The sequence below is a fragment of the Amblyomma mixtum genome, chromosome 9 (genome assembly GCF_055824585.1).
Source record: "Amblyomma mixtum isolate Tamu chromosome 9, ASM5582458v1, whole genome shotgun sequence".
In the NCBI taxonomy this organism is placed as follows: domain Eukaryota; kingdom Metazoa; phylum Arthropoda; class Arachnida; order Ixodida; family Ixodidae; genus Amblyomma; species Amblyomma mixtum.
In genome coordinates, this window is record NC_143020.1 from 46,021,009 (window position 1) to 46,044,374 (window position 23,366).

At 44.4% G+C, this 23,366-nt stretch overlaps 1 protein-coding gene across 1 annotated transcript; it reads right to left on the minus strand.

Annotated features, from left to right (window-relative positions):
• Positions 1-20,648: 20,648 nt before the first annotated feature.
• Positions 20,649-21,137, minus strand: LOC149328882 (uncharacterized). The gene has a single exon (XM_089559126.1). It carries the CDS (start codon positions 21,135-21,137, stop codon positions 20,649-20,651), a length of 489 nt encoding a protein of 162 aa, XP_089415252.1.
• Positions 21,138-23,366: the final 2,229 nt, after the last annotated feature.

Below are 23,366 nucleotides of genomic sequence, written 5' to 3' on the forward strand. Positions count from 1 at the left end.
AGAAAGCGAAAAGTCGCGATGGACATCAACTTTGACGCTTTATTCAAAGCCATTCTTTCAAGAGGCAAAATACTTTTTATTTCAACTAATGTAATGCGTTCCATGAAAGACACATTAAAAAATATATTTCGCATTTCATGGAAATGAATCAATAGCAAGTGGTCTGTAAAAATCACGAGTCGTCTCTGGAAAGACTGCGGGGCTGGCAGAAGGAGAGAACGTATCAACAGCACACCCTGATCAGAGGCGGGGTGGCACAGATATATGAAAGTTCAAACCGGGAGTTCCGCACTCATGAAGGCGTGAATCAGGCATGGGCCTGTTCGCTGACGCAACGGGGTTTCGTCTGACAACGAAAATGCTGCACGTTAATGTTTTTCATCCTATATAGTTCCATACGGCGTTTATCTTTGCGACTAACGTAGCAAATTGCCGAAGCCGATCAGGCCTCGTGCTAAACTAAACAGAAGCTAAATAGAAAGCAAAAACACAAGCCAATTACGCAAAACACATGCTTTTGCACGCCTATTCAGTTTAACCCCGTTAAAACCCTACCCCTTTTTTGCAGCTAAAATGATGTATGCTTAAAAAGTATCATCATTATCATCATCATCAGCCTGACTACGCCCACTGCAGGGCAAATGCCTCTCCCATGTCTCTCCAATTAACCCTGTCCTTCGCCAGCCACGGCCACCATATTCCCGCAAATTTCTTAATCTCATCCGCCCACCTAATTTTCTCCCGCCCCCTGCTACGCTTCCCTTCTCTTGGAATCCACTCCGTTACCCTTAAGAACCAGCGGTTACCTTGCCTTCGCATTACATGCCCTAGAGGTTATAACAAAAATTACCTAAATTTTAACGCTGACTACAGAAGAAAGCTGACGACCAGGTTTGACGATCAGGCTGAAATCAGAGCAAAGTTAATACCGATGCCATTCGGAATTAGTCGCCAAGAAAACTTTAAACTCAAAAACATAAGAAGGAGCAACAAAATTTCTAGTGCACAAGGGACAAGGTCGATTTTATTTGGTGTTGCTTGTATAAGGGCACCTCGCACACGTGCCGCTGAATGTTATTTTTGCGCCCCCTGATACAGGCCAAGGTTTGGGCCAAGGGCTACGACCTCCTCTATTCTGCCGCTGTCACTCTCGTTTCACTGCGCAAAACCATGCCGGTTAGAGCTGTTCTCGTCCTGTTTTTTCCTAAGTCCTTTCAATTATGAACCTCCTGTCCTGACGCCCTTCGCACGTGTTGTGGGGCAGCCGTGTCAACGGCTCCTTGGCTGCTCCTGCCTGCGTCAGTTTTCAGCTCTTAGTTCTGCTGCTGACGTTGCTTTGAACGCAGGATAAAAAATTACGAGAGTAAACAAAAAAAAAGATTTAAGCAGGGGGGAATGAATTCCACGTACGCTGCTTTCTTTCGCTGGCGCCGTCGGTAGACAGCCTTTGAAGTTAAACCAGCACAACAGAGAAATGAACACGAGCTTATAGAGTGCTTACAAAATACGTGCAAACGAGAGAAGCCGTGATACTGGGAGAGTAAGACAGACAGCTATTAATAATCCCTTCATGTCGGGCATAATTAATCACACACGATACAAGAGGATTTTCTGGAGCCGAAGCGGAGATTTTGGTGCTTTGGGGGAATACCGAGCGTCCCTTAGTACTTTGTTTCGTTGCCTTCCAAAAGCTTTCTTTTGGAAAAGCGTGGTTGTGATGATTTCTTTTGCCTAAAGTCGTAGGACCCTTTTCAGGAATAATTACGGCTTTTACCTTATCTTTGGCATTCATTACAGTGCTTTGCTGCTTTCTGAATTCATCTACAAGTGGACTCAGATTTAAAAAAAAGTAATTTTTCATTCACTGTCGGCATTCACGTCATTTTTCTGTGTGTGGTGTAAGATGTAGATCTTAGAAAGGGCTGTTACAGTTATTCGTATTAACTAAGGAGGGTTCCAGGACACTTCAGCGAGTGCTTTAGAGAACCTACAACGATGAAAACGCATCCTTTACGGCAGCTTGTTTATTATTCCTAATAAAAATTGCAACAGCTAAATTCAGTTCATTTCTACTGGAAGCTCTAACTAAAGACGCATTGGTCAAGAAATAATTAGAGCGGCAACTTCGATATACCCTTTATTTTCTAAATAATCTTGCACGTGTATTACAGAACCCCATGAGTTAGGACGTCAGAGGAAGCGAAGCGTTTTGTTTTAATGCTTTTATTAATGAGCTGTTGCTCTACCCATCTATACTGGTCTCAGACTAGTCAATTGCGTGTCCATGTTAATTCATGTAATCTGTTTATTGCCAGGACAAATATTATTTTTTTTTTGCAGTATTGAATAAGTTTAGGTTGCATGAGGGCAAAACATCTAATTCCTGGTCCCGTCACATCAGCGCTGTAAAGACAGGGCACGTGTACTTGAGGCTTTCATGAGATTGTGGTGTGACATATTTTTTCAAGTCTTTATATCCGGTGTTTACCAAGTCCTGGGCCAATGTGACAAGAGCGCTTTGCTTGCTCTAATCCCACGAGGTGAGCCAAATGGGTCATGGGGGTCGGGGGCTTTAAACATAGGGAGGACACTGGAAAGCTGTGTTCTACATTGAGAGCCAGTTTTCCGTATGCTAAGGTGCGCGAACAGTTTAACTGATGTGTGCCGGTACGGATCAATTTTGACTCGTGTATGGATCATATTCAATTCTATTCGGCGAAAGATGCGAGCTTCACGGGAGAATAAGTCTTTAGGGGAGGGGGGGGGGGTTAAATCTGCTATCTCCCATTTTTCTGCCTGTAGTTTTTGCAAAAAGCAAGTTTATAGGCCCTGACTACGGGTACCTTTCGAGAGCTGATCCGTAGTGCCTCCGGCGTCGCCCGGTGTATAGCATCGCAGGCACGCTGGTGAGCCCGCTCACTGCCGGGTTTGCACGTTCATTCATTCATTCATTCATTCATTCATTCATTCATTCATTCATTCATTCATTCATTCATTCATTCATTCATTCATTCATTCATTCATTCATTCATTCATTCATTATTTTTCCAGAAAACCTGGGTGGTCTCCTGGACTAAAAGCTGAGTAAGCAGCTTAACGGGGTGGACACCTTTACATGGTAGTCTTGCGAAGGGGGAAATATATACGCACATCTGTCATCACAATAATGTACACCAGATGCGCAAAGGATAAATTTAAAAAAAAATAACAATCGAAATACACCTTGTTTTGAAAAGAAGAGATTACTAGTTAAATAATCTTCACCAGAGTAAAATATAAACATGTGCATGTGATGAGACAAGTTAACAGAATGCCGCTCTTTAAAGGCCTGAGCCCGAAGAAAGGAAAAACGAAGTAAAAGAAGGAAAATAGATTAAACAGAGCAAGGTTCATTATCTTACAAAGTATTGGCGAAATTTTTTGAACTCTGACTGCTGTATTTTTTAAAATATTAGGCACTAATGGTAGTTTATGTGCTAATGACTGCTCTTTGTAAACTTTGCGGAAAGGTGGGATTTCCCATATGTCCGGACTTCGTGTAAAGTTAGCAACACGTTGTGTCAAAGGTGCCAGAGACGACATGTAACTAGGGATCCACCGAAGGGTCACCGGTCCTAGAAGTGTTTAATCACCATTGGAGATTTCGTGTGCTCCAAGGCCGAGTTTGGTGGGTGGGGAAGTAAACGGACCGCTATTGTTAGTGCTGGTTGTAGGGAGGGAAGTGTGGAGGAAGGTGGCTGCTGTGGGTCCAGCGGTTTTCTTGAGGCAGGTGTCTGTGTAGACCATCACCGCAGTGTCTTGAGCTGGTTTGTGGTTATATGCGTAGGCTTGGCGACAGGCTGCGTTTATTTTTTTCTGATATCTGATTTCTGATATGTGCTTGTTTCCTATTCTATTTTTGTTCATATTAGACAAAACTTATGCCCTGAGAATTGGCAAAAATGGTAGAAACAATACTTAGTTCTCGGCAGGTGGCGTAGAACGCCGCGCCACTGAACGCTGCCATTGTCTAAGTGTTCTGGCGGAAACCGAAAAATTTAATTTCAAAAACAATGCACAGATGTCTCCACCAGTTTCCCAATGTATTAGACAATATGGTTTCATGAAGATGAATGCTTTGGTGTAGGAGTACTGTATTAATAACTAATGTCCAATATACTGGACAAATTTCCATAGATGGGTCTAAGGAGGCTAGGGTGCCAAAGAACATGGCTAATGGCGTAGCTGGTTCGTGCAGGGTGCAAGTAAAAAATGCCGCGTACAGCGACACCAAGCGGGGCACTTATACCACTTGAATTGTCAATACCATCCGGCTTGCCAATGTTATTTAAAGAGAGAGATGACGCCATCACGTAAGCGATTTTCGTGAAAAGCACTACATCCACCGCGGAAATGCTTGGAATTCGAAGTTTCTTATTTGGCTTGGAAAGTGTTGGTCCGCAATTGTGCATTCCGCCTCTGAATTGCCACGATGCCCTCCTCTGCGCGCAGATTAATTTATTATGAGAGTGCGTGTTTCACGTCTTCTCTAAAAAAAGCGTTATGCAGGTATTGAAACTTTGAAAGCATTTCTTCGAGGCTTTCCATGCATAGGGTCACATTGTTATCGCTGAATCCACGTTTTATGCCCAACCGTCCAAGCAAGGTACGAAAAAGCGTTTTCCTCGCTATCCCATAGCTCTCAATGGAAGATGAAGTGCAGCACCGTCTGCTTTCCCAACTAATTATTATTGTGAACTGTATGGTCGATATCATTATTTCTTGAAGACACAATACTAGAATTATTCGCACAAACTTTCCTCTCACTTTCTCCGTTCTGCCCTGTCATCAAAGTAATTTGAGCACGCGTCCTTACGCCATTAGTAACTAAGGAATCTATCTACCTTGAGAACTTTTACCGCTGGTGGATTTATTAAATGGATGCTTTTACAGAATCTATTCAGGCTATCACGGCCGCGGCTCGCAGCCTGGTTGAATTATTGGAATAATACAGCATGACAACAGGGAAACAGCGGGATCCGGCTGCTTGTTAACTGTGCAGGATCAGCTCTAGACTAGTTTCATACGACACGCACGAAGGAACGCAAAGACAATCGGAACGCTATTTTTGAAACGATGCTTGAGTCTTGTCATAACCAACCTATAGTTCTTCCCTGCACGGCCAGCATGACAGCTTGCCTCTAGTTGCGTCCCCAGTGCGCCTGAGCAGATTATAATACCGCGCTAGTTTTTCCAGTAAGAAGTAAATTGAGAAACGTACTCGCTTTATCATGGATTTCGCTTTGCGACACTTCATTCGCGAAATAAGCAGTCATTCGAATAAAGTATTCCTCTTTTCTTCAGCGATCCATTTACAATATCTGGTTTCAACGACGATAAAAAGACAAGGAGTAAAGTGAGGATACTACAGTCAGTGCGGACGCGAATATTTCCTCAAAAAATTGTATCCGATATGGCCGATATATAGAAGGCGTCCATATCGTGAAGAATTCCGAATTCAGTTCATTTTAAAGTTTCAAACATGTTCAAGTTGAGTCTAACCAAACATCTTAACGCAGCGAGCAGTGTATCCGTAATATTTTAATACAGAAGAGTAAAGCGAAATAACAGAGCAGCGCAAGACAAAAACATCACAAGCAGTGCGTGGCCTAAAGCGCACTGCTCTTAGCTATCGACCTGCCAGCCTATCTGCTCTGCATTTTGGCAGGTAAACATTTCACCCTTTTGTCTCACCACCCACATGACAGGAAGCTCTCCGCTCAGACACTTCCGGCATGTCGGCGACGACGGAATGTTTCTTCCATCAGATCAATACTGCTTTGTATCAGAAATCTCTTCCGGAAAGCGCTTCCGGCCCAAGCCAGTATAAGAGCTTTCTGCTGTTTTTTTTTTACGTCTGACATCAGTTCCCTCCACTCTTTCATTGTAATTGCATATTTCTTCCCATCACCAGGTTGCATACCTGAAGGCTTTATATGAAGTCCGTGGTTCTTATTTTAGTTATTCTTCTTTACTCCCTTTTCAAAAAGAAACAAACCTCCGATTTTGCACGGGTTGGGTTTAGCATTCATTGTATCTCTTGCTACAGTTTTAGTACCTTGTATGTCTGTCTGCAGTCTGTGACAGCCCTGCATAATAAATACATCGTGACAGTGTGCACACTGGTTAGCGATGTCTACTAACGCCCAAAGCGATAGAGACCCGAAAGCATAATGAAAGCCAGGCGCTTGCGGCATGCTTTATTTTTCTGAGTCTGTATTCTTCATGGCAGTCCAAAGGCGTCCGATCGTTTGCTTAGTCCCGCACACGAGGAAGTATTCACTCAACAGGTACCTCCAGAACGAGCATACCTTTTACAATATCACTTTGACGCGGGGAATGTGGGCTCGCAGACTTTAATCTATCCCCTCCTCTTCCATGTAGCAACCACGACGGAAGAAAACAGTGACCGAAACCAAGGAGCGTAGAGGATGGTTTCTGTTGACTCGTGGCGTTCGTCAATGGCAGAATAACATGTTAATTATTTTTGGCATTCCTCTCAAAAGATAATTGATAGAAAGTTGGAGAAATAACAACCACATGCCACCGGTAGGACCCTAACCTATCATTTCCAAATTTCACTTCCGGTATTGTAACGCATCCGTCATGTATGTCATAACGAGCTCCTCTGTTTTTCCTTGCTTTGCCTACTCAATACCTAACGCGTGTCTCGGTTCTGGCAGTATCGGTGCCATAGGGCGCATAGGTACGTTCTAGCTGAGTTTTCGCCCTCACTGTTCGACCATGTTCCTAATGGCGCCCGTGGTTATACAGCACGTACTGCGTCCTCAGCTAAGGGCCAGTGTTGCACTGGGGAACACCCTCAAGGTTCGGTTACACCGCACATAAACACCAGCGAAACCGGAAGATTCGACAGCCATCACCATAGCTGAAATGGTAGAGCACCGGAAGCGAAATAGGGAGGTCGTGGATTCGGATCCCGCGATTGGCATGTGGATAGCTTTTATTCTTCTTTTATTATATATTCAGTGTGCTTGCACACAGTGTACAACACAGTTTCGTATTGCATTCCGGAGTTAAATTTTGTAATTGGTCTCTAAGTGACTGGGTGCGTAAGCGCCTTTTGTATTCGTGTCATGCCCGCATGTGATTCCTTTCGATGGAACTCGTCCCCTCGTCTAGCTTCCGGTTCTCCTCGTAATTATTCGGGCGCATTGTTTACGCGAGGTTCGGTTCCAACGTGTAATTGGATGGTCCAGAAATAGATACTAATTAACGATTGTAATCGGCCATTCCTTCGCTCGCGTCACCAAGAGTAAACAGGTTATTTATAGGCACAACGAAAGCTTGCTGCTTTTGTATTCTACGTGAGCGTGCGGGTTTGTTGCTGAAATATTTTTTCGCCATCCTCTTTACGCTGCTTTCAGTCGATCTCTCTTCAGTGAGAGCGCTCTCTAGAAAAAAGTATCCACTTCAGTGGTAGTTGCGCCTAGGTGTCCAAGCGAGATTTGGCAAAATGAGCTACTCTTATGCCGCAACCTCAGTTAGTTTTAATTTTCGTAGTGCTCCTCAAGATGGAAGACGATTGTCCTTATACCTTTATTTATTCACAACATGTACTGCCAATCGAATGAGAAATTTAACATGAAGGTCCCATGTACAAAACAATCATAAGAAGATAGACAAAATATGTCATATAAGCATAGCACCAATTCCTGCAACTGATAGCTAGAATTGGAGTAAAAGGGTGTTTAGTTAAAAGTAATATAAAAAATTAAAAATATAAACAATATAAAAAGAATATAAATTGCCAGACAGCATGTGTAAATATTATCCAAAGTTTGGAAACAAAATACTGACTGCAAATGAATCATCGTTATGACAAAAACCAGACACCCATGACACAAAGGTTAAAACAATGGCACTAAAATTTGCATAAAAGACAACGATCTGATTGCAGTCCTGCAATGAAGTTCAAAGCTACCACTGAGTTGAGATATTGCGTCTACAAGGGCAGTTCTAACCGAGCTCCAAAAATAATTAGTGATCGCCCACTTGTGTTGAACGGGTTTGGAGCATTCCGCTCATGTATGCTTAGAGGGAAAAATCAATATTTAAGAGGCTGCCAAGAATGAGTAGACCTGCCGTGAGCGAGTGTTTATGGTTCGTATGCCAACTGTGTGTAGTAGAAATGTTTTTCACGCTTCGATTTAAACTTGTTATGATCAGAAGAGCAAGTTAGAGAGCAAGTTATTGTTATGCTGTAGCTGGTGCACGAATCTTAAGCCAGCTAGATTGGCTCCTATCTGTAGGGTAAGCATATGTCAGCTCTGTTTTGACGATCGGTAGGTGAATAGGTGTGCTATATTTATTTTCAGTGAATCTCACTGCCTTTTTTTTTGTACTCGTTCTATTTAGATTTTGTGTTGATCAGGAAAGGCACAGCATACCACATTAGTGGAAATTAAACACATTAACAATTTGTCTCAAATTTCCTGTCATTTGGCGTTGTTAAAAACGAATGTTAGTAAAATCGAGCACACAGCTGGTGAACTTCACGGTGGTTTGTAACTTGCAACCAAAGTTTCTGAGCATTCTGTCCGTCCTTTCTAGCACAGGCGATGTCCAAACGCAGGAAAATGAAAGCTATAGCCTACCTTACTATCATTGTTTTTTAGCTCAAACCCAGCTCCAAAATGAACAGTTATGCTGCCAGATTCATTAAGCAGACTTGTATGGCAATATGTGCTCAATATATAAGTGCTGTTGGGTAAGTGCCTGAACAATACAAGCCTAAATACACAGTGTGAACAATTGACTGATCTAATATGATGCCCCTCAACGAAAATAATTGCACACACCCTGAATTTTAACACAGAATGACCCGCCTAGGTGGCTCACTGTCTTTCATGCTCGGATCCGATCTCTACGTCTCGCGATGGAATTTCGGCCGCGACGGCCACATTTTTGAAGCAAAGAGATGCCTGTGCGCTGTGCGATGTCAGAGCACGTTAAACAAATCCAGGTGGCCCAAACCATTCCGACGCCCTCCACTACGTTTTCTCTCATAGCAAATGTGTTCGCTTCGGGAGATTAAACCCTACTTACAAATACAAATTACCTAGGAAGACATGTAATCAAATCGGTTATGTTCTTTAGCTTGTTATATATTTGCAGAACTTATGTTTTAGTTTCACTCTTATAAATTTTGTGCGGTTACTACGAAAAAGTACTACAGACTACACACCATTACGACAAAAAAGTACTATGAAAATATACTTTACAACAACAGAAAAATTTCTTGCTGCGGAAAAGAAAAGAAAAGAGATATTGTAGTATTTTCGACGCAGCTCTGTACTTTTTTTCACCTGGGAGGCCGCATACAACTTAAGAACGCAGCGGCTCACCCGTAATAAGACCCCTTCCAGCCTACGGTGTTGGCCTATTTTCATGACCCTGCTAGCCCGGCAATGCAGTTAGCTGCGCCACAATGGAGAGAAGAGTGTATCCCCCACAATCCCCGACCATCGAGGGAAGAGATTAGCCCCTTTCATCTACCACTCCCTGCTTTGTCACATTGGCAAGATCATGAGAATCGGCTGACTCCATTAGCTGGAAGGGGGCCCTTTGTCGGGGAAAGGTCGCGTCGTTCTTAAGTTCTACCCGACTATAATAAAGCACCTCAAACTTTACAAACTTTAAGGAGCTCTACTAACACCTGCCCAAAGGTGACATACTCGGAGAGGCTACTACACTGCAAACTAACAGAAAATATCCGCCCTCGCAAAGGGGCTCTCCAAAGCGGGGACGGTTATATAACGACGCCTCCAAGCTGGGATTTGCAACTTACCCGCCCGACTCAACCTAATAAGCCCCGGATCTTACTACCCCAAATGCAGATTATACGGGGAAAAGGCGGGCCTGTGCCACATGGTGTGGACCATAGAGTTTCTTACTACAACCTAGAGGGAAAGCTGGCGGCGCTGCACTTCAGCCAACATGGACGCTCAAAGCATCATGGGGCGGTGAGCTACTTGTTGCGGAACAGTCGTAGTTTTTCGGGAACACAGAGTGGCAGTACTAAGGCGTTTCATTCCGAAAACGTAGTTCGTGTGTGCGCAGACGACTTTCGCGCGAACGCAGTGTGCAAAAGCCATAGTAGTGAAGACGCGACGACACACGACGCCAATAAAAGGTTTTACTCTTCCGAAATGCCATTAAAAAACCTCTTAAAGTATCTAAACAACAACCTTTTTTTGAAAACATATTTACTTTTAAAAGTGCGCCTGTTAATTACGAAATATTAGTCTTTTTAGTGTTCATCACTTGGCCAATAGGAAAGCTAGTCATCTCTTATTTTAGGCAAACTTTGTACTTAAATGCTTTTCTGCTCGGTTGTTGCAATTATTAGACATGATATTGAATGTTAGGACGTTTGTAGTTATCAAACAGCTTTGTTTTTTTATTATTTTTTGGCCAAAAGTTACAGTTCCGCAACAAGTAGCTCACCGCCCCATGATGCTTTGAGCGCCCATGGTGGCTGAGGTGGTCACGTGGGGTCTCCATGCAAACTCCCATAGACGGCTTGCCAGCTTTCCCTCTAGGTATTAGTAAGAAACTCTATGGTGTGGACCGGTCTAAAGAATCCACCTGACGATCCAAATGCAGCCAACTATTAAGGAGTGGAAGGCTGCCTTGATCAGCTCTGGACTAAATGCCTGAAAGGCGCTCGTAACACGAGCACTGACAGCAACGGTAGCAGCTGGAATCCTGTGCTAGAGGCACCACCGACAATCCCCCTCTCAAATCTCCGAATAACGTTTTTCATTCATTCATTCTCCAGGCTTCGAAATGGTGAGGATTTAAAAGGGCGCCTGTTTGTTGTCTTCCGACCATCCAGCTGGAAAAGAAAGAATGCAGGCTGCACTACACACACAAAAAGGGAGACTGAGAAATAAAACTCATACAGTGCCATCCAGTCACCATAAAACATAAGCATCACAAGTAATTGAGGTTCAGTGAATTAAATAAAGGCTTCAACCTCTGTTTTCGCTGAGGAAGCCTCAGTGAACGTCTCCACTCTTTTTCGCAGTTTGACAGTTGGAATTGAGTCTTATCTGCTGTTACTCTTTATATAGCCGTGAGAAAGACGTTCGGTAAAATATCTAGACCTCCATTTCCCGCAAAAACACCCCGCTCCCCTGTTCGCTGGCCACCGACCCTTCCTTCCCGATGATGGTTGCGAAAACCAAAAGGAGGGGGGACTTTATAAGTGAGGCGACGAGTCGCTTCGCTCCTATCACTTGGCTCCACCTTGGACAAGACCGGACGTGACGACGACGCTGGCAGTAGGAACGGTGTACCTGCTGATGATACATGAGCCCAATAAACACCTTTTCCCTACGATTGCCTTCTGTCTGTGTGCCTCCGGCAGAGAAATCGCCGTCTGTTGTCAGATGAATTTCTGCGGCGTCGTGGTTATCGCATTACCTTGCAGTGTCTGAATAAGCGGCGAGCCGGACAGAATGTTAAAGGAGAGACAGGCATTCCTAATCAACAAATTTTTCGATGGTCTTGCACATGCCTTTATACAAATGGTCTATAGATAGTCTCTAGATTTTCATTTATTTATTTTTTATTGACTTATTTATTTACTTACAAATACGGCACGCCCTTCCCGGGCGCATGCAGGAGTGGTTACAAGGTAGGAAAAAATGATAATAGCGAGTCGAACAAGGAAAACAGTATATGTACAAATAAACACAAAATAACAATTTCATCATTATAGAGGCATAACGGTGGGAATAATGTTAGATCAAAGTTATTAATTTGTTCTAGGAAAGATTCGACTGTGTTGCAGTTCACAACAGTGGATAGCAATTTGTTCCAGCAGCAGAAAACTGATGGAAATAAGGAATACTCGCACACATTAATGTGGCTCATGGGTTGTCGAATTGCATTCACATTGCTAGTTCTCCAGGACTGGAGGAATGGTTTCTGAAGGAAGGTTGTTTTGTTATGTTGAAGTGTCGATGAAAAAGTGGGTACAAAAACTTATATCTTGATGCTAGTCTATGCTGAGCTAGGCTGTGTAGATCTGCTTTCTTTTAGTAGGAGCTATATTGCCTTCCTACCGATATTTGTTTTTGTCTATTCATAGTCTATAGATTGTCTATAGAGCAAAGTCGGCTAAAAGTGTATGGCCATAAATCTATAGATTGTCTCCAGAAAGTCTATAGCATTTGTATTGCCAATAGACTGTTCTCTAGGAGTTGTCTACAAAGATTCTATGGAGTTTATAGACAAGTATATGGACTGTCTAAAAAACATTTTAGGGGTAGTCAGAGCAAGAAGTAAAAAATACCAGGCTTTTTCAGTGCTGCATATCGCCTCTTTAAGTTTCTTTCACCTGACTCCTCTGCCTATACCCACCCACTTCTCCCTTTCTTTTATTATCATTTATTTGGGTCTGCTCTTATTTGAAGCTGTGCCCCACTCCTAACGTTTCTTAGGAACCCTTTGCTTGCACTCCCTCCCCTCTTCTTCGGCTATTTCTCTCCACCCGTTCTTTCTTTTCTTCGCTTCCCGGCATTTCGTTTTGCCTTACTCTCAATTGTGTTCTAGTCTAATACAATGCTACCTATCGCAGCTCTCAAGTGTGCACACACAGCTGTACAAGCCGTTGTTCGTTATCTTTCCATGTTTGCTGCTCCCCCCCCCCCCCCCCCAATTTTATTACTGCTGCTGAGCTGGGGCAAATATTTTCACAGTTTTGCAGGTATACCGGTTAATCCTCTTTAGCAGCCATCATGCCTGTAAAAAATTCACCCCCCCCCCCCTCCAAACCCTTCCCACTCCACTTTCTCCTCTTCCAAACCGACCCTTTCTCCTTGGGCTGAAAGCATAATTAACACCACCCCCACCTGATTTTAAACGCATCGCTTATTCGCAGACAACCCCTCTTGTCGAAACGTTGGCAAGATACTTGAGGTGTGTCCCTACCTTCTTCACTTTCTGTTTGCAAGAAACCCAGAGATCTGCTTTCCCTCTTCCAAAAACGGCCAAGATAAACTGCAAACTATATTTTTTTTTTTCCTTTTTCGTTGGTCTGAACTATAGATATCTTCTTAATTATGACACAAATTGCCTTTGTAGCTACAAACGTGTGCTGCGCTTGCACAAAAATATACTGTTCCCATAAAAAAGTAAAAGAACTTAAATGATGGATGTTAGATAAACAACTGACAATATCTTAGCTCAACTAGGCCAGGGTATACCTAGCGAAGGCCGTCATTGCCGGTCAGCAGCTTGACGGCGTCTCTCCACGAGATGTTCCTCTCGTTCTTCCGATGTCTCGGCCGCCCGCTTAGACTTTCCCCTCTCGTCTTCACTTTGTCGGCCGGCCTTCTACCATGCGCCGATTTCTGGATCGGAAGACTCAATTTCACGCAGCCTGTACTGCTTCCATGAGGAGCTCGGGCGCTCTACTTCTTCTATACTGCGCGTCTTTGGAGCGAGTGCATCGCTTCCGACTTATACGCCAGCTGCGCGGTGCGACACTGCGCATGCGTGACGCAGCGGCTGTGGTGCCATGGTTGCTATGGTAACGGTTGCCTTGGAAACGGCGCTTGCGCAGTTGTGGCCTTTGGCAGGCACCACGAAATGCGCTTCTGCAAGCCTAATGTAGCGTTCGCTACAAAACGCTAACCAAAGTTGAATCATCGAAGTTTGATTGCCACTTCATCGTTGGGTTGTTGCAACTGTTTCGACCAACTTGTGGTCTGCATTGGGGGAGATGTAGATGGAACTGCCGCTTAATTTCTTATTTTTGTCTGACATTTTATTTAGGATCTACATAAGCTGGCATGTTGTTTCTTTGCATTTCAACCTACAGTAACTTTGTGTGTGTTGCAAATATGTTTGTACATTTATGGTTTTATATGCATTGTCTAATATTTCACTCTTACGGTCTGTTTGTATGTACTTTTAACAAGTGTTTTCAAACTCTGCAAATAGTTGCCTGTGCTGTCAAGGGTGGGATGGCCTCATCAGGCGGGAAACTGCCATTAGCCTACTCACCTAGGACAGAATTTTTTGTAAATTTTGTCTTCAATATAGAACTTCATTACTTACTTACTTAATCATTGTGATTTAACGAACATAACACTTTTTCGCGAATTAAATGTTCTCTAAAGCCGTGGAGAAAGTGCGTGATTAAAAAAAAACAGCGCTAAGCTCGCAAACGACGTTCGGCGACAAGTTGGACACTGCCTGTCTGCTGAGTTGGCAAGGTATTAGAGCTAAAACTCAAAACCCACAACTCCCCTTGTTTATCTATTTATTTCTTTATTTAATTACCTTCGGGACCTGAGGACATTACAAAAAAAGTGGGTTACATGCGAAAGGGAAGCACAAAAATACAGCAGTAAATATTCGTATAAATCGAAATACGAATGAGGCTCACAAGAAAAAATGTTTTACCAAAAGAAGAAAACAAATAAACAGAAAATAGCAAAGTAGAAAAACAAAACAGAAAAACCATATGAGCCGACAAGGGATAACGTCAACTTTTGCAAGCATGAAAAAACAAGAAAAAGGGTGTTCAAAAAGCAATAATATGCACCGACAAAACAAACATAACGACCATCTTCAGAAGATTGGCTGAAACCGGAGTTAGCTAAAAGAGAAACAAAAATTAGAGTACTGCAATTTTCTGGGTTTATGACAGCAGCAGGTTATTTGATGCACACTTGAGCACAGGATTATCAGAAATTTCAACAACAGATCCGGGAAGATGATTCCAACTTACGTACTGGGATGAATGATTGCCTCGCGTTCCTAAATGCAGAAGTGATTTATGGCGGGCTAGTGGGTGCGGTACGTTCATCCTCCAAACTCTAACATGTTGACTGAAACAGAATTGCCTCGTTTAGTTTGTGTTGTTTGCTAGGCCGTGCCGGTAGAGGGCACAAAAACAGTGCTTGTAATTTTTCGAATAAAATTCGGAAGTCTGCGCTTGTGTATATACTCTCCCGCTCTCCTGTTCATTCACGCAGTTTCAAAGATGATCCTTAATGCAACCATACACCACCTCACCCCTCATCTAGTTTGTGCACTTTGTAAATTTTCTCCTTGACTGAGTGTCGGTACTGCCCAATAGCCAACTAGTGCCAGTGTGTTGTCAAGGCTACTGACCTTGTTGTGTTAAAACCGCATATAGAAAATTGAATTAGGCGTAGTTTTATCGCTTTTTCTCAGTTTATGCCAAAAAGTTCAAACATATATAGTGTGCTAGCTCTTGGGCCTCACAATTGGCATCGCTTCCTCCTCTCTCTCGCAGCTCCTTTCGAGTTGATGCTTCTTCGGAGGATTCACAACGCAGGGACTCACGCCAGTTTCTTGAGGAGTCGCAGTAGAAATTCTCCCGCAGTGGAAAGGGCTCGTCTCTTTCTAGAAGCGGATGAAGCATGGATATCACACTCCTACAGCAATAAGTGAAGGCGGGGTCGGAAAGACGGTCTGCGTCCATTACGTTGCACCTGCGTACTGTGGAGAATAAGATGTGACTATAAGTGCCACTGCAAACACGTTGGGAACAAGCAAGGCAAATACACTGCTTTCGGCTACCCATTAGCGTAGATTACCCGACGTACCAAAGGAAGCTGTATCAAGGCACCCTAACTCCAACGGAATGCCGCTAGCGTTGTACACTCGCTGTAAAATCTGCGCATTAATATTTACGGGGGTCCTATACTGCTTGGCCTGTCAGCAAAATACTTCGCAATACATGCCTAAGTTTTGTGTACGCAAGTAAAGGAGGCCTGCACGAGAGGAATGCGCAAGCACCCACAGTTTAATTCATACACTGTGAAAAGGTCCCAATGAAATACACGTGTTATTAAGCGCGCGTGGTTTCGTTTTAGTTCATGAACTAAGACGGTATTCACATACAAGTAATTGCACTTTACTACGCTAATTGTACATGCACCGTCTTAGCATGCAAGCGGCCAGAGAAGCTAATCTTTTCACGAATACCGAATAGAAGTTGATGAAAACGACGGTACCCAGACCAAACTTTACCTTCAAATTTTATCCATTTCTGACTATTCTAATCAAATTAGTTTATTTTAGCCCCCACCTCTATGTTTCCTCGATTTTCATTCCAATCTCCACAAAATTTCTCGAAATTAGTTATTCATTTTCTCAGATTCCTCAGTTTTTACTTATGAGCCGCTCGAGATAAGCCTGGATGAATTTTTCTCCTGTTTACATCTCAACCAAAACTCTGGCCGTTCCCCCAACATGGGCATATGCAGTCCCTTCAGAAGCAACAAGAAGAAGACTGGCGTTTCACAGAGGCCCCACAGCTTTAAACATTGTTTTGAACGGCTGTGTCTTCAAGGAACGGTTGCGGTCGTACTTGTGTGCGTCAACAGGAGGTCCTTCGCCGAGAGCTGTTGACCCCTCCTGCGTCCTGCTTATCCTAGAGCTTTGCTGAACCGTCGTCTCGACTATGATCGGTTCCTGGTGAGGCCATTCCACGGGTGGGGTATTAGGCCAACTTTGTGTCCTGTGGGAATTGGGGTTTGATTGAATGCTAGGCTTTTGACCATGGCTTTGACCTCCCCAGGAAAAAGTCCAGCATCGTGGTTCGCCAGTTTGCCGCTTAAAAACTTCCCTTTGGAGTCCTTCAATAATAATGGTGTTAAGGTGATCCCTGTGGCGTTGGTCCCTCTAGGAGATGATGCCACTCAAATCAAAAACTCTCGGATCATTCAGGAGCATCTGAAGGCTGTGACCAGCCGCCATGTGGAAATTTCAGAAATAAGACCCTTCAGCAGGAGGGGCGTAGTGTGCAAGTGTTCGGCTTTAGATTGCGTGGTGTACTTGCATCAGTGCGCGTCTTTGGCCTCATTGCCGATGAAGCCGTTTATTCCTGTACAGCTGCCTGCACTAACGGTATCACCCGCGGGGTCGATCCTTCAGCTTCACCCCAAGAGATTCTTGAGGATTTTCAAAACGCCGGTATTGGCATTATGTCGGTCTAACGCTGTGCATTGGAGGCTTGTGTTTCTTGAGTGCCCACAGAATCGGTTACTGTTGATTTTGCCGGCTCATCTTGTCCACGTGAAACAAAGGTTTGGCACGTAGTCTATCGTGTATACACACTGCATCCACGGCCATTACAGTGTGGAAGCTGCGGACGGATTGACCACTTGCGTCAACTCATGTAAGTCGCTGACGCTCCGCCGCGATTGCGAGGACTATCATCCACCAGATAGCTGCACTTCTCAGTCACCTAGCTGTTGCGGTTGCCGCTGTGTTCATCCAGCTGATTATCCTGTATATCCGAAGTGTGCGGATGAGCAGATTGTCCTGGAAATTATTCAGCGGGACAGGTGCTCACGAGGAGATGTGTATGCCCTCCTAGATGAACAAAAGCCGCTCATGTGCATGTAATGTCAGCTCAGCTGGTAATGATGTAAAAGCCGGATTGACAAAGTCAGTTGTTGTTGTGGAGAAGGCTTTCGCTGGTGCCTCTGTTAGATCAACGCCAATGTCGCCAAAGGTCACTGACGCACTCTCTCTATCTAACGCTGACAGAAATGTTATGTTCAATTCGGAAACATTGCGCTTCGTCCTCGACATTAAAATCTGATCGTGCCCATGTCAAGACCAATAACGGTTCATCGTGTATCATAAAGAAAACTGATGTATTGAAACAGGCAGTTGCCGCCTCATTTCCAAAACGATAATCATGGCGGGATTTAACAGTCCTGCAATGGAATTGTCGCTCAATAGAATCTACCTTCAATAATCTAGAGCAGATCTTACGTAATCATAGCCAAGACATTATTTTATTGCTTTCTTTTCCTTAGAGCTTTACAGCCTATTACGGGATTAGCTAGCTAACATTTATGCAAACGCGGCTCTATTCTCTGGTATTACATGAAATACGTATAATTTCACTCAGATTTTGTTCACAAATTCTCTACTATGAAAACTTTCAGTCACAATCTGTTCTGTAGTAAAGGTTCACAACCTGCGGACCAATTCTTCTGCTCACTTTGACAACATTCCCCTAAAAAATGCAAAGAATTTGACTGAAAACGTTTTAAATGGGAAAATACAAGACTATGTGAACAAATTTCCAATACACACTGCAGTTTTCACTGATTTCTCTCAGAAAAAGGAAAAGGCAGCAATTGGCATTTATTCCACGGCAGTTACGTATTTGGAGCTATTCCTTCCGAGCACCTGATAATATGCCTATATATGTTGCTGAATTTCTAGTTTGCCATACCAAAAGGTTCCTTGAAACGTTAAACAGGTCATTATACTTGCTGACAGCCTTTCTTTCCAGAAGGCGCTCGAAAGCTCGATCGAGGCTCTTCTGGGCTGTTCCCTAAGACTTCATTCCACCACATGTTAAAGTGCGTTTTCACAGGATACCTGGACTCTGCGGTACAGATGGTAATGTTATGGCAGGTTTTTTTTAGCAAACTCTGCCCCTTGCGGACCTGCGCTACCATTTATTCCAAACACTGTGCATTTCACAACCACCCGCTTTCAACTGTTCCTGCAGCTGTAGTCCTTTGGGCATGAACCTCTCGTTGCTGCAGCGCATTTTCAGCATTTGGCATCCCCTGGGAGTGCGGGCTTAACCAGGTCACGGAAATGCGAGGTGTCTATGACCCTTTTTCGCTACAGAATACCACGTCAAAATTTTTATTTAGGCCTATTGGGGTTCTCTCTGTCGAACTTTTGTAAATCATGCAGCAAAATCGAAGCACTTGATCACTTTCTCCTCTCCTGTCCGCGGTTTGCTTCTCTGAAAAAGGTTAACAGCAGACTCTCCTCGGTTGATTAGGGCTTCCTCTTGCTATTCCGGTTTTTCACTCCTGTGGGGTAAGCGGCAGTGTATATGTCCTAAGACAGTGGGCATATAATATATCTGCATAATTTCATCATTGCATCACAGACACCCCTCTGTTAGTTATAATTGCCATAAATATTTTTAACAAAAAATTCCAGCTCTACTACCTTAAATGACGCATTGTCTCACAACTGTTTGACTGTTCAAGGCACCCTGGCCTATCCCCCAATGTGGGTATGGGCCACTCGAACAGAGGTGCAGAAGAAAAACAAGACTGGCAATTTAATGCGTGACGTCTTGTGATGGCGTATATTACGATGTTATGATGTTTTACCATTTTAATGCAGCGCCTAGCGAAGCTCATCTGTTCGGGCCGCCCGAATTGACGTTCATGAAGACGACAATACCGAAACCCAGCGCAAGAGACTGGCAGTTTAGAGCCTAGGATGTTGAGCTGCCGTTATGTCGCAGTGCCGCTTTTCCTGTGTCTGGTTCCTTAGGTGTGTTATGTTATGCACTGTGCTGGTTTTTATTGCGAAAGCAATACTACTTGCACTTTCAAGCCTTTGCCGTGATGCGGCGGTGCCATGAACCCCGTGTGACGTCATGCGTGACGTAACGCCGAAGAGCTGGGCGACCATCTCGCGCCGTCGGAGGAAGCGGCGGTGCTTCACCGGCGCCTAACTCCCGCGCTCTCCGCTAGGAGCGTAACAGGTGTTGTGACGTCACGCCGAAGAGCTGGGCGACCATCTCGCGCCCTCGGAGGAAGCGGCGGTGCCTTCACCGGCGCCTTACTCCCGCGCTCTCCGCTAGGAGCGTAACAGGTGTTGTGATGTCACGCCGAAGAGCTGGGCGACCGTCTCGCGCCGTCGGAGGAAGCGGAGGTGCCTTCACCGGCGCCTAACTCCTGCGCTCTCCGCTAAGAGCGCAATTGTGGCGTTACGCCGAAGAGATTAGGCTCAACTCTCGTCGCTAGTAAGCAGTAGCTGTGCCAACCATCAGCGGCTTAAAATTGCTTCACGACGATGCCGTCCACCGCTAGGGAAGCTCGTCGCAATGCGCGTAAGAGAGAGCAGCGAGCTATTCATCCTTCTCTCAGGTGCAAAAACAACAGCCGTCTACGCAGAGCGGCGGTAGACACTGCGGATGCGGGCTGAAGAAACGGATGAAGTTGCTTTCGCAATTTTCGGGCTTAACCAAGCTGAGCCTCTGCCAATTTTTTCACTGCTTTCTTATTATTTGTGCACAGTTCATGTACTCTGGGGAACGAAAATCTCCACTACGCGAGAGAAGCCATTTTTTATAATAGCTGTCATGTTTTTAGCAATCGCCTGCCATCGCTAGCATACATAATAACACGCGAGTGTGACTTCCACCTCATCAAGCATGGTCTTCAGCACACAGCTAACCACGGAACTACCAGCTTTTTCACAGAACTGTCACCGCGATTGAGGTCTCCAGTGGCCCAGGGAGCCAAAAAAAACGTTTTTCCTTCCCTCAGAATCAATTGAGTCTAAACCTCCTGCTGGTTTTGAGAAAAGAGAAGGCGTAGAACTGCCTCAGTTTGTAGGTGGATGCTAGTGCCTACTCACAGCGCGATTGAGGTGTCCCTGACCCAGCGAGCGAATGAAATTTGCTATTCAGAGGCTACACACACATAGAGAGACAGAAAGTGCTGAAACTCATGGAGTGCGCCTAGAGGTTCTCGCACACTAAAAGAAAAATGCTTACCGCTGTGCTGGCCAGCATCGCTGCATACAGCGGTTGCTTTTCACCGGGCCCTACGTTGCTGCTGCTCTCGACTTAGCTGGTCGCTGAGGTGGTTCACAAATGTGCGCCCAGCGGAAAACGCGGCGTTTAGGTCCTCGTGAATGGCGTCAAGTAAATTGAAAGAATCACCGATGAGCGCCGCGTCCAGCGCGGCCCTAAAGCGACGTTCAATGCTGGCTCCAATCAATCGGACTGCAAGCAACGGAAGTCCAGACCATAGGGCGATGCAGACCACCTTGTGCTCGTACAGCCGAGTTTCTTCTTCTTGAGTGAGAAGACACGCATAGTACACGCCGTGCTGAACGTACCACGTCATCGTGACGTCGGGGTCAGGAACGCGCAGGGAGGCTGCGATACGCTCGAGCAGTGTTGGGCAGTCGATGGACAAGTGTACGTTGGAGTTGAGTAGACACACCCGCCATCCACGCAGTATATCCCGCGGCATGAGCCAGCAGTACGTCCGGGCCAAACGACGCAGGCGCTCTTCCATCGAAACGACATCCTGAAGAAAATTGTTTATGTCGTCCATTACCATATCAGGGCGCACTCTGTCAGCGTTTGAAGGCTGTGGTAGATGCATGGCTCGGTAGCGGAGCAGTTCGTTTCGGTTCAGTTGGCTCAGATGTTCGCGCATTGCCACCAAGTCTCTGGCTGTCATAGCGGTAGAAACGGCCTGAACAACGCTGTGAATTTTGAAGATCTCTGCCAGAAGCGATGTAGTATTGGTGTGCAAGGGCTGCTGTATTCAAATTCGCTAAGATGCCGGCCTGCAAACTGAATTTAGGACACCAATGAAAGCTGGTTTTGTAAAAGGGGAGAAATCGAGAGAGAAACAAAAACACGCACGAAAGCTCAGACTTGCGACTGATGGTTTTTCCAAGAAAGCGGGGGGCATATACAGCCCCATAACGGAACAAGCAAAAGCACAATCATAAAGTTAACACGCCTCGAGCTATCGTTGAAACATCAAGCACGAGTGTACTTGCTGACGTAGGAGCAGATTAAAAGTGTGACCTTTGACGTATAAAAGTCCAGATCTTTCTCTAAGGAGGCGCTGCTGGCCCACTTGTTCCCACTTTCGGAGATATGATAGGCTTCATTCAGTCCTCTTTCTGTCCTGACCATACTCTTCCAAAGATACTTTGTTTTTGCGAAAGCTGGTCAACAACTTCGGCTTCTGAACCTTTCCCAGTACAGGCCCAGAGTGCAGACAGACCTCTCAGAAGAAATCGGTTTTGTTCTAGGTGCCGCTAGTTGGATTATCTGCAGGAACCTTTAAGCACCTGCGTGTTTAGAGAAGTATGTCATTTATAGCTTCTGGCACACAAACGGAGGTTTTTATGAAGATTCGTTTTGCACGCGTTTGATTTCGTTCTAAGGCTAATACAAACTCTAATTTGCCCGAACACTTGATCACCCCGCTGTATATGCACAGAACTTGACTTCGGTCTCATCCAAAGAAGCAATCATGCAGTGAACTGTTGCATTCTAATCGTCTTTCATGACCGCACTCTTTTGTAACATCCTTCTTCCATCTTTAATTCCCAATTCGCTCCCCTACGCAGAGTAGCATGTCAACAAATATTCATACTGGCTAAAATATCTGTTTTTCATTAAAGAGCGCGCTCTCTCTCTCTCTCTCTCTCGCTAATTGCGGTACCGAGGAGGAAGGGATTAAAGCCTCCCATATCTCCGCATTTGATGATAAGTATGACGCATTTCCATCATTAGCCAATTCCCAAAAAAGAGTGCTACTGTTTAGATAGTCATGTTTAGATTTTAGACCGGCTCCAATGTTAGTATGTACACGCTCCATTCATTGATGCCCTGAAGGTAAGAACCATGTTGTGCTTTTGTTTGTTCATTTGATAGACTTTATACATCCCTCAATTTTACCCAAAACGATCAGTCAGATGTCGGCCGGTTTTGTTTTCCAACCCTTGTTTTTCGCCTTCAACCATTTATTTCGCGTAGTTTTATTAGCCCACAGCAATGAACCAACTAGCCTACTAAAATTTCCTGCCTAAGTGATGGCGTCCGCTGACATCAGAAATAAAAAAAGCAGGCAAGCTTCATTTGAATACCAAAGAAGCACCCATTAGAAGCAGAAATTTTTTAACGGTTTCGAATACTTTTTATGCATGATTTGCAATTTGCCAAGACTGCGTTAGAGTCACCAAAAAAATATGTATCAATGGCGCGTGTTCAATATAAAATTACCCAGCTTGCTCGATTCCTCCGTTTTCCATTAAAGAGCTCTCTCTCTCTCTGTGTCGCTAATGCCGGTACCAAGGAAGAAGGGATTAAACCCTTCCGTATCTCCGCATATGATGATAAGTATGTCGCATTTTCGTCATTAGCCAATTTAGAAAAAAGAGCGCTACTGTTTAGATAGTCATGTTTAGATTTTTGACCAGCTCCGATGCTTCATTTCAATACCAAAGAAGCACCCATTAGAAGCAGAAATTTTTTAACGGTTTCGAATACTTTTTATGCATGATTTGCAATTTGCCAAGACTGCGTTAGAGTCACCAAAAAAAAAAATATGTATCAATGGCGCGTGTTCAATAAAAAATTACCCAACTTGCGCGATTCCTCCGTGAACACTTTGTAACACCGTGTACTTTTCTGTAAAGACTTCCTTTTTGTTGCAACATGAAACCAACCTGAGTAAGTAGAGACAACTGCAAAGTAGCTTCTAACAGAAAGACGCCAAACA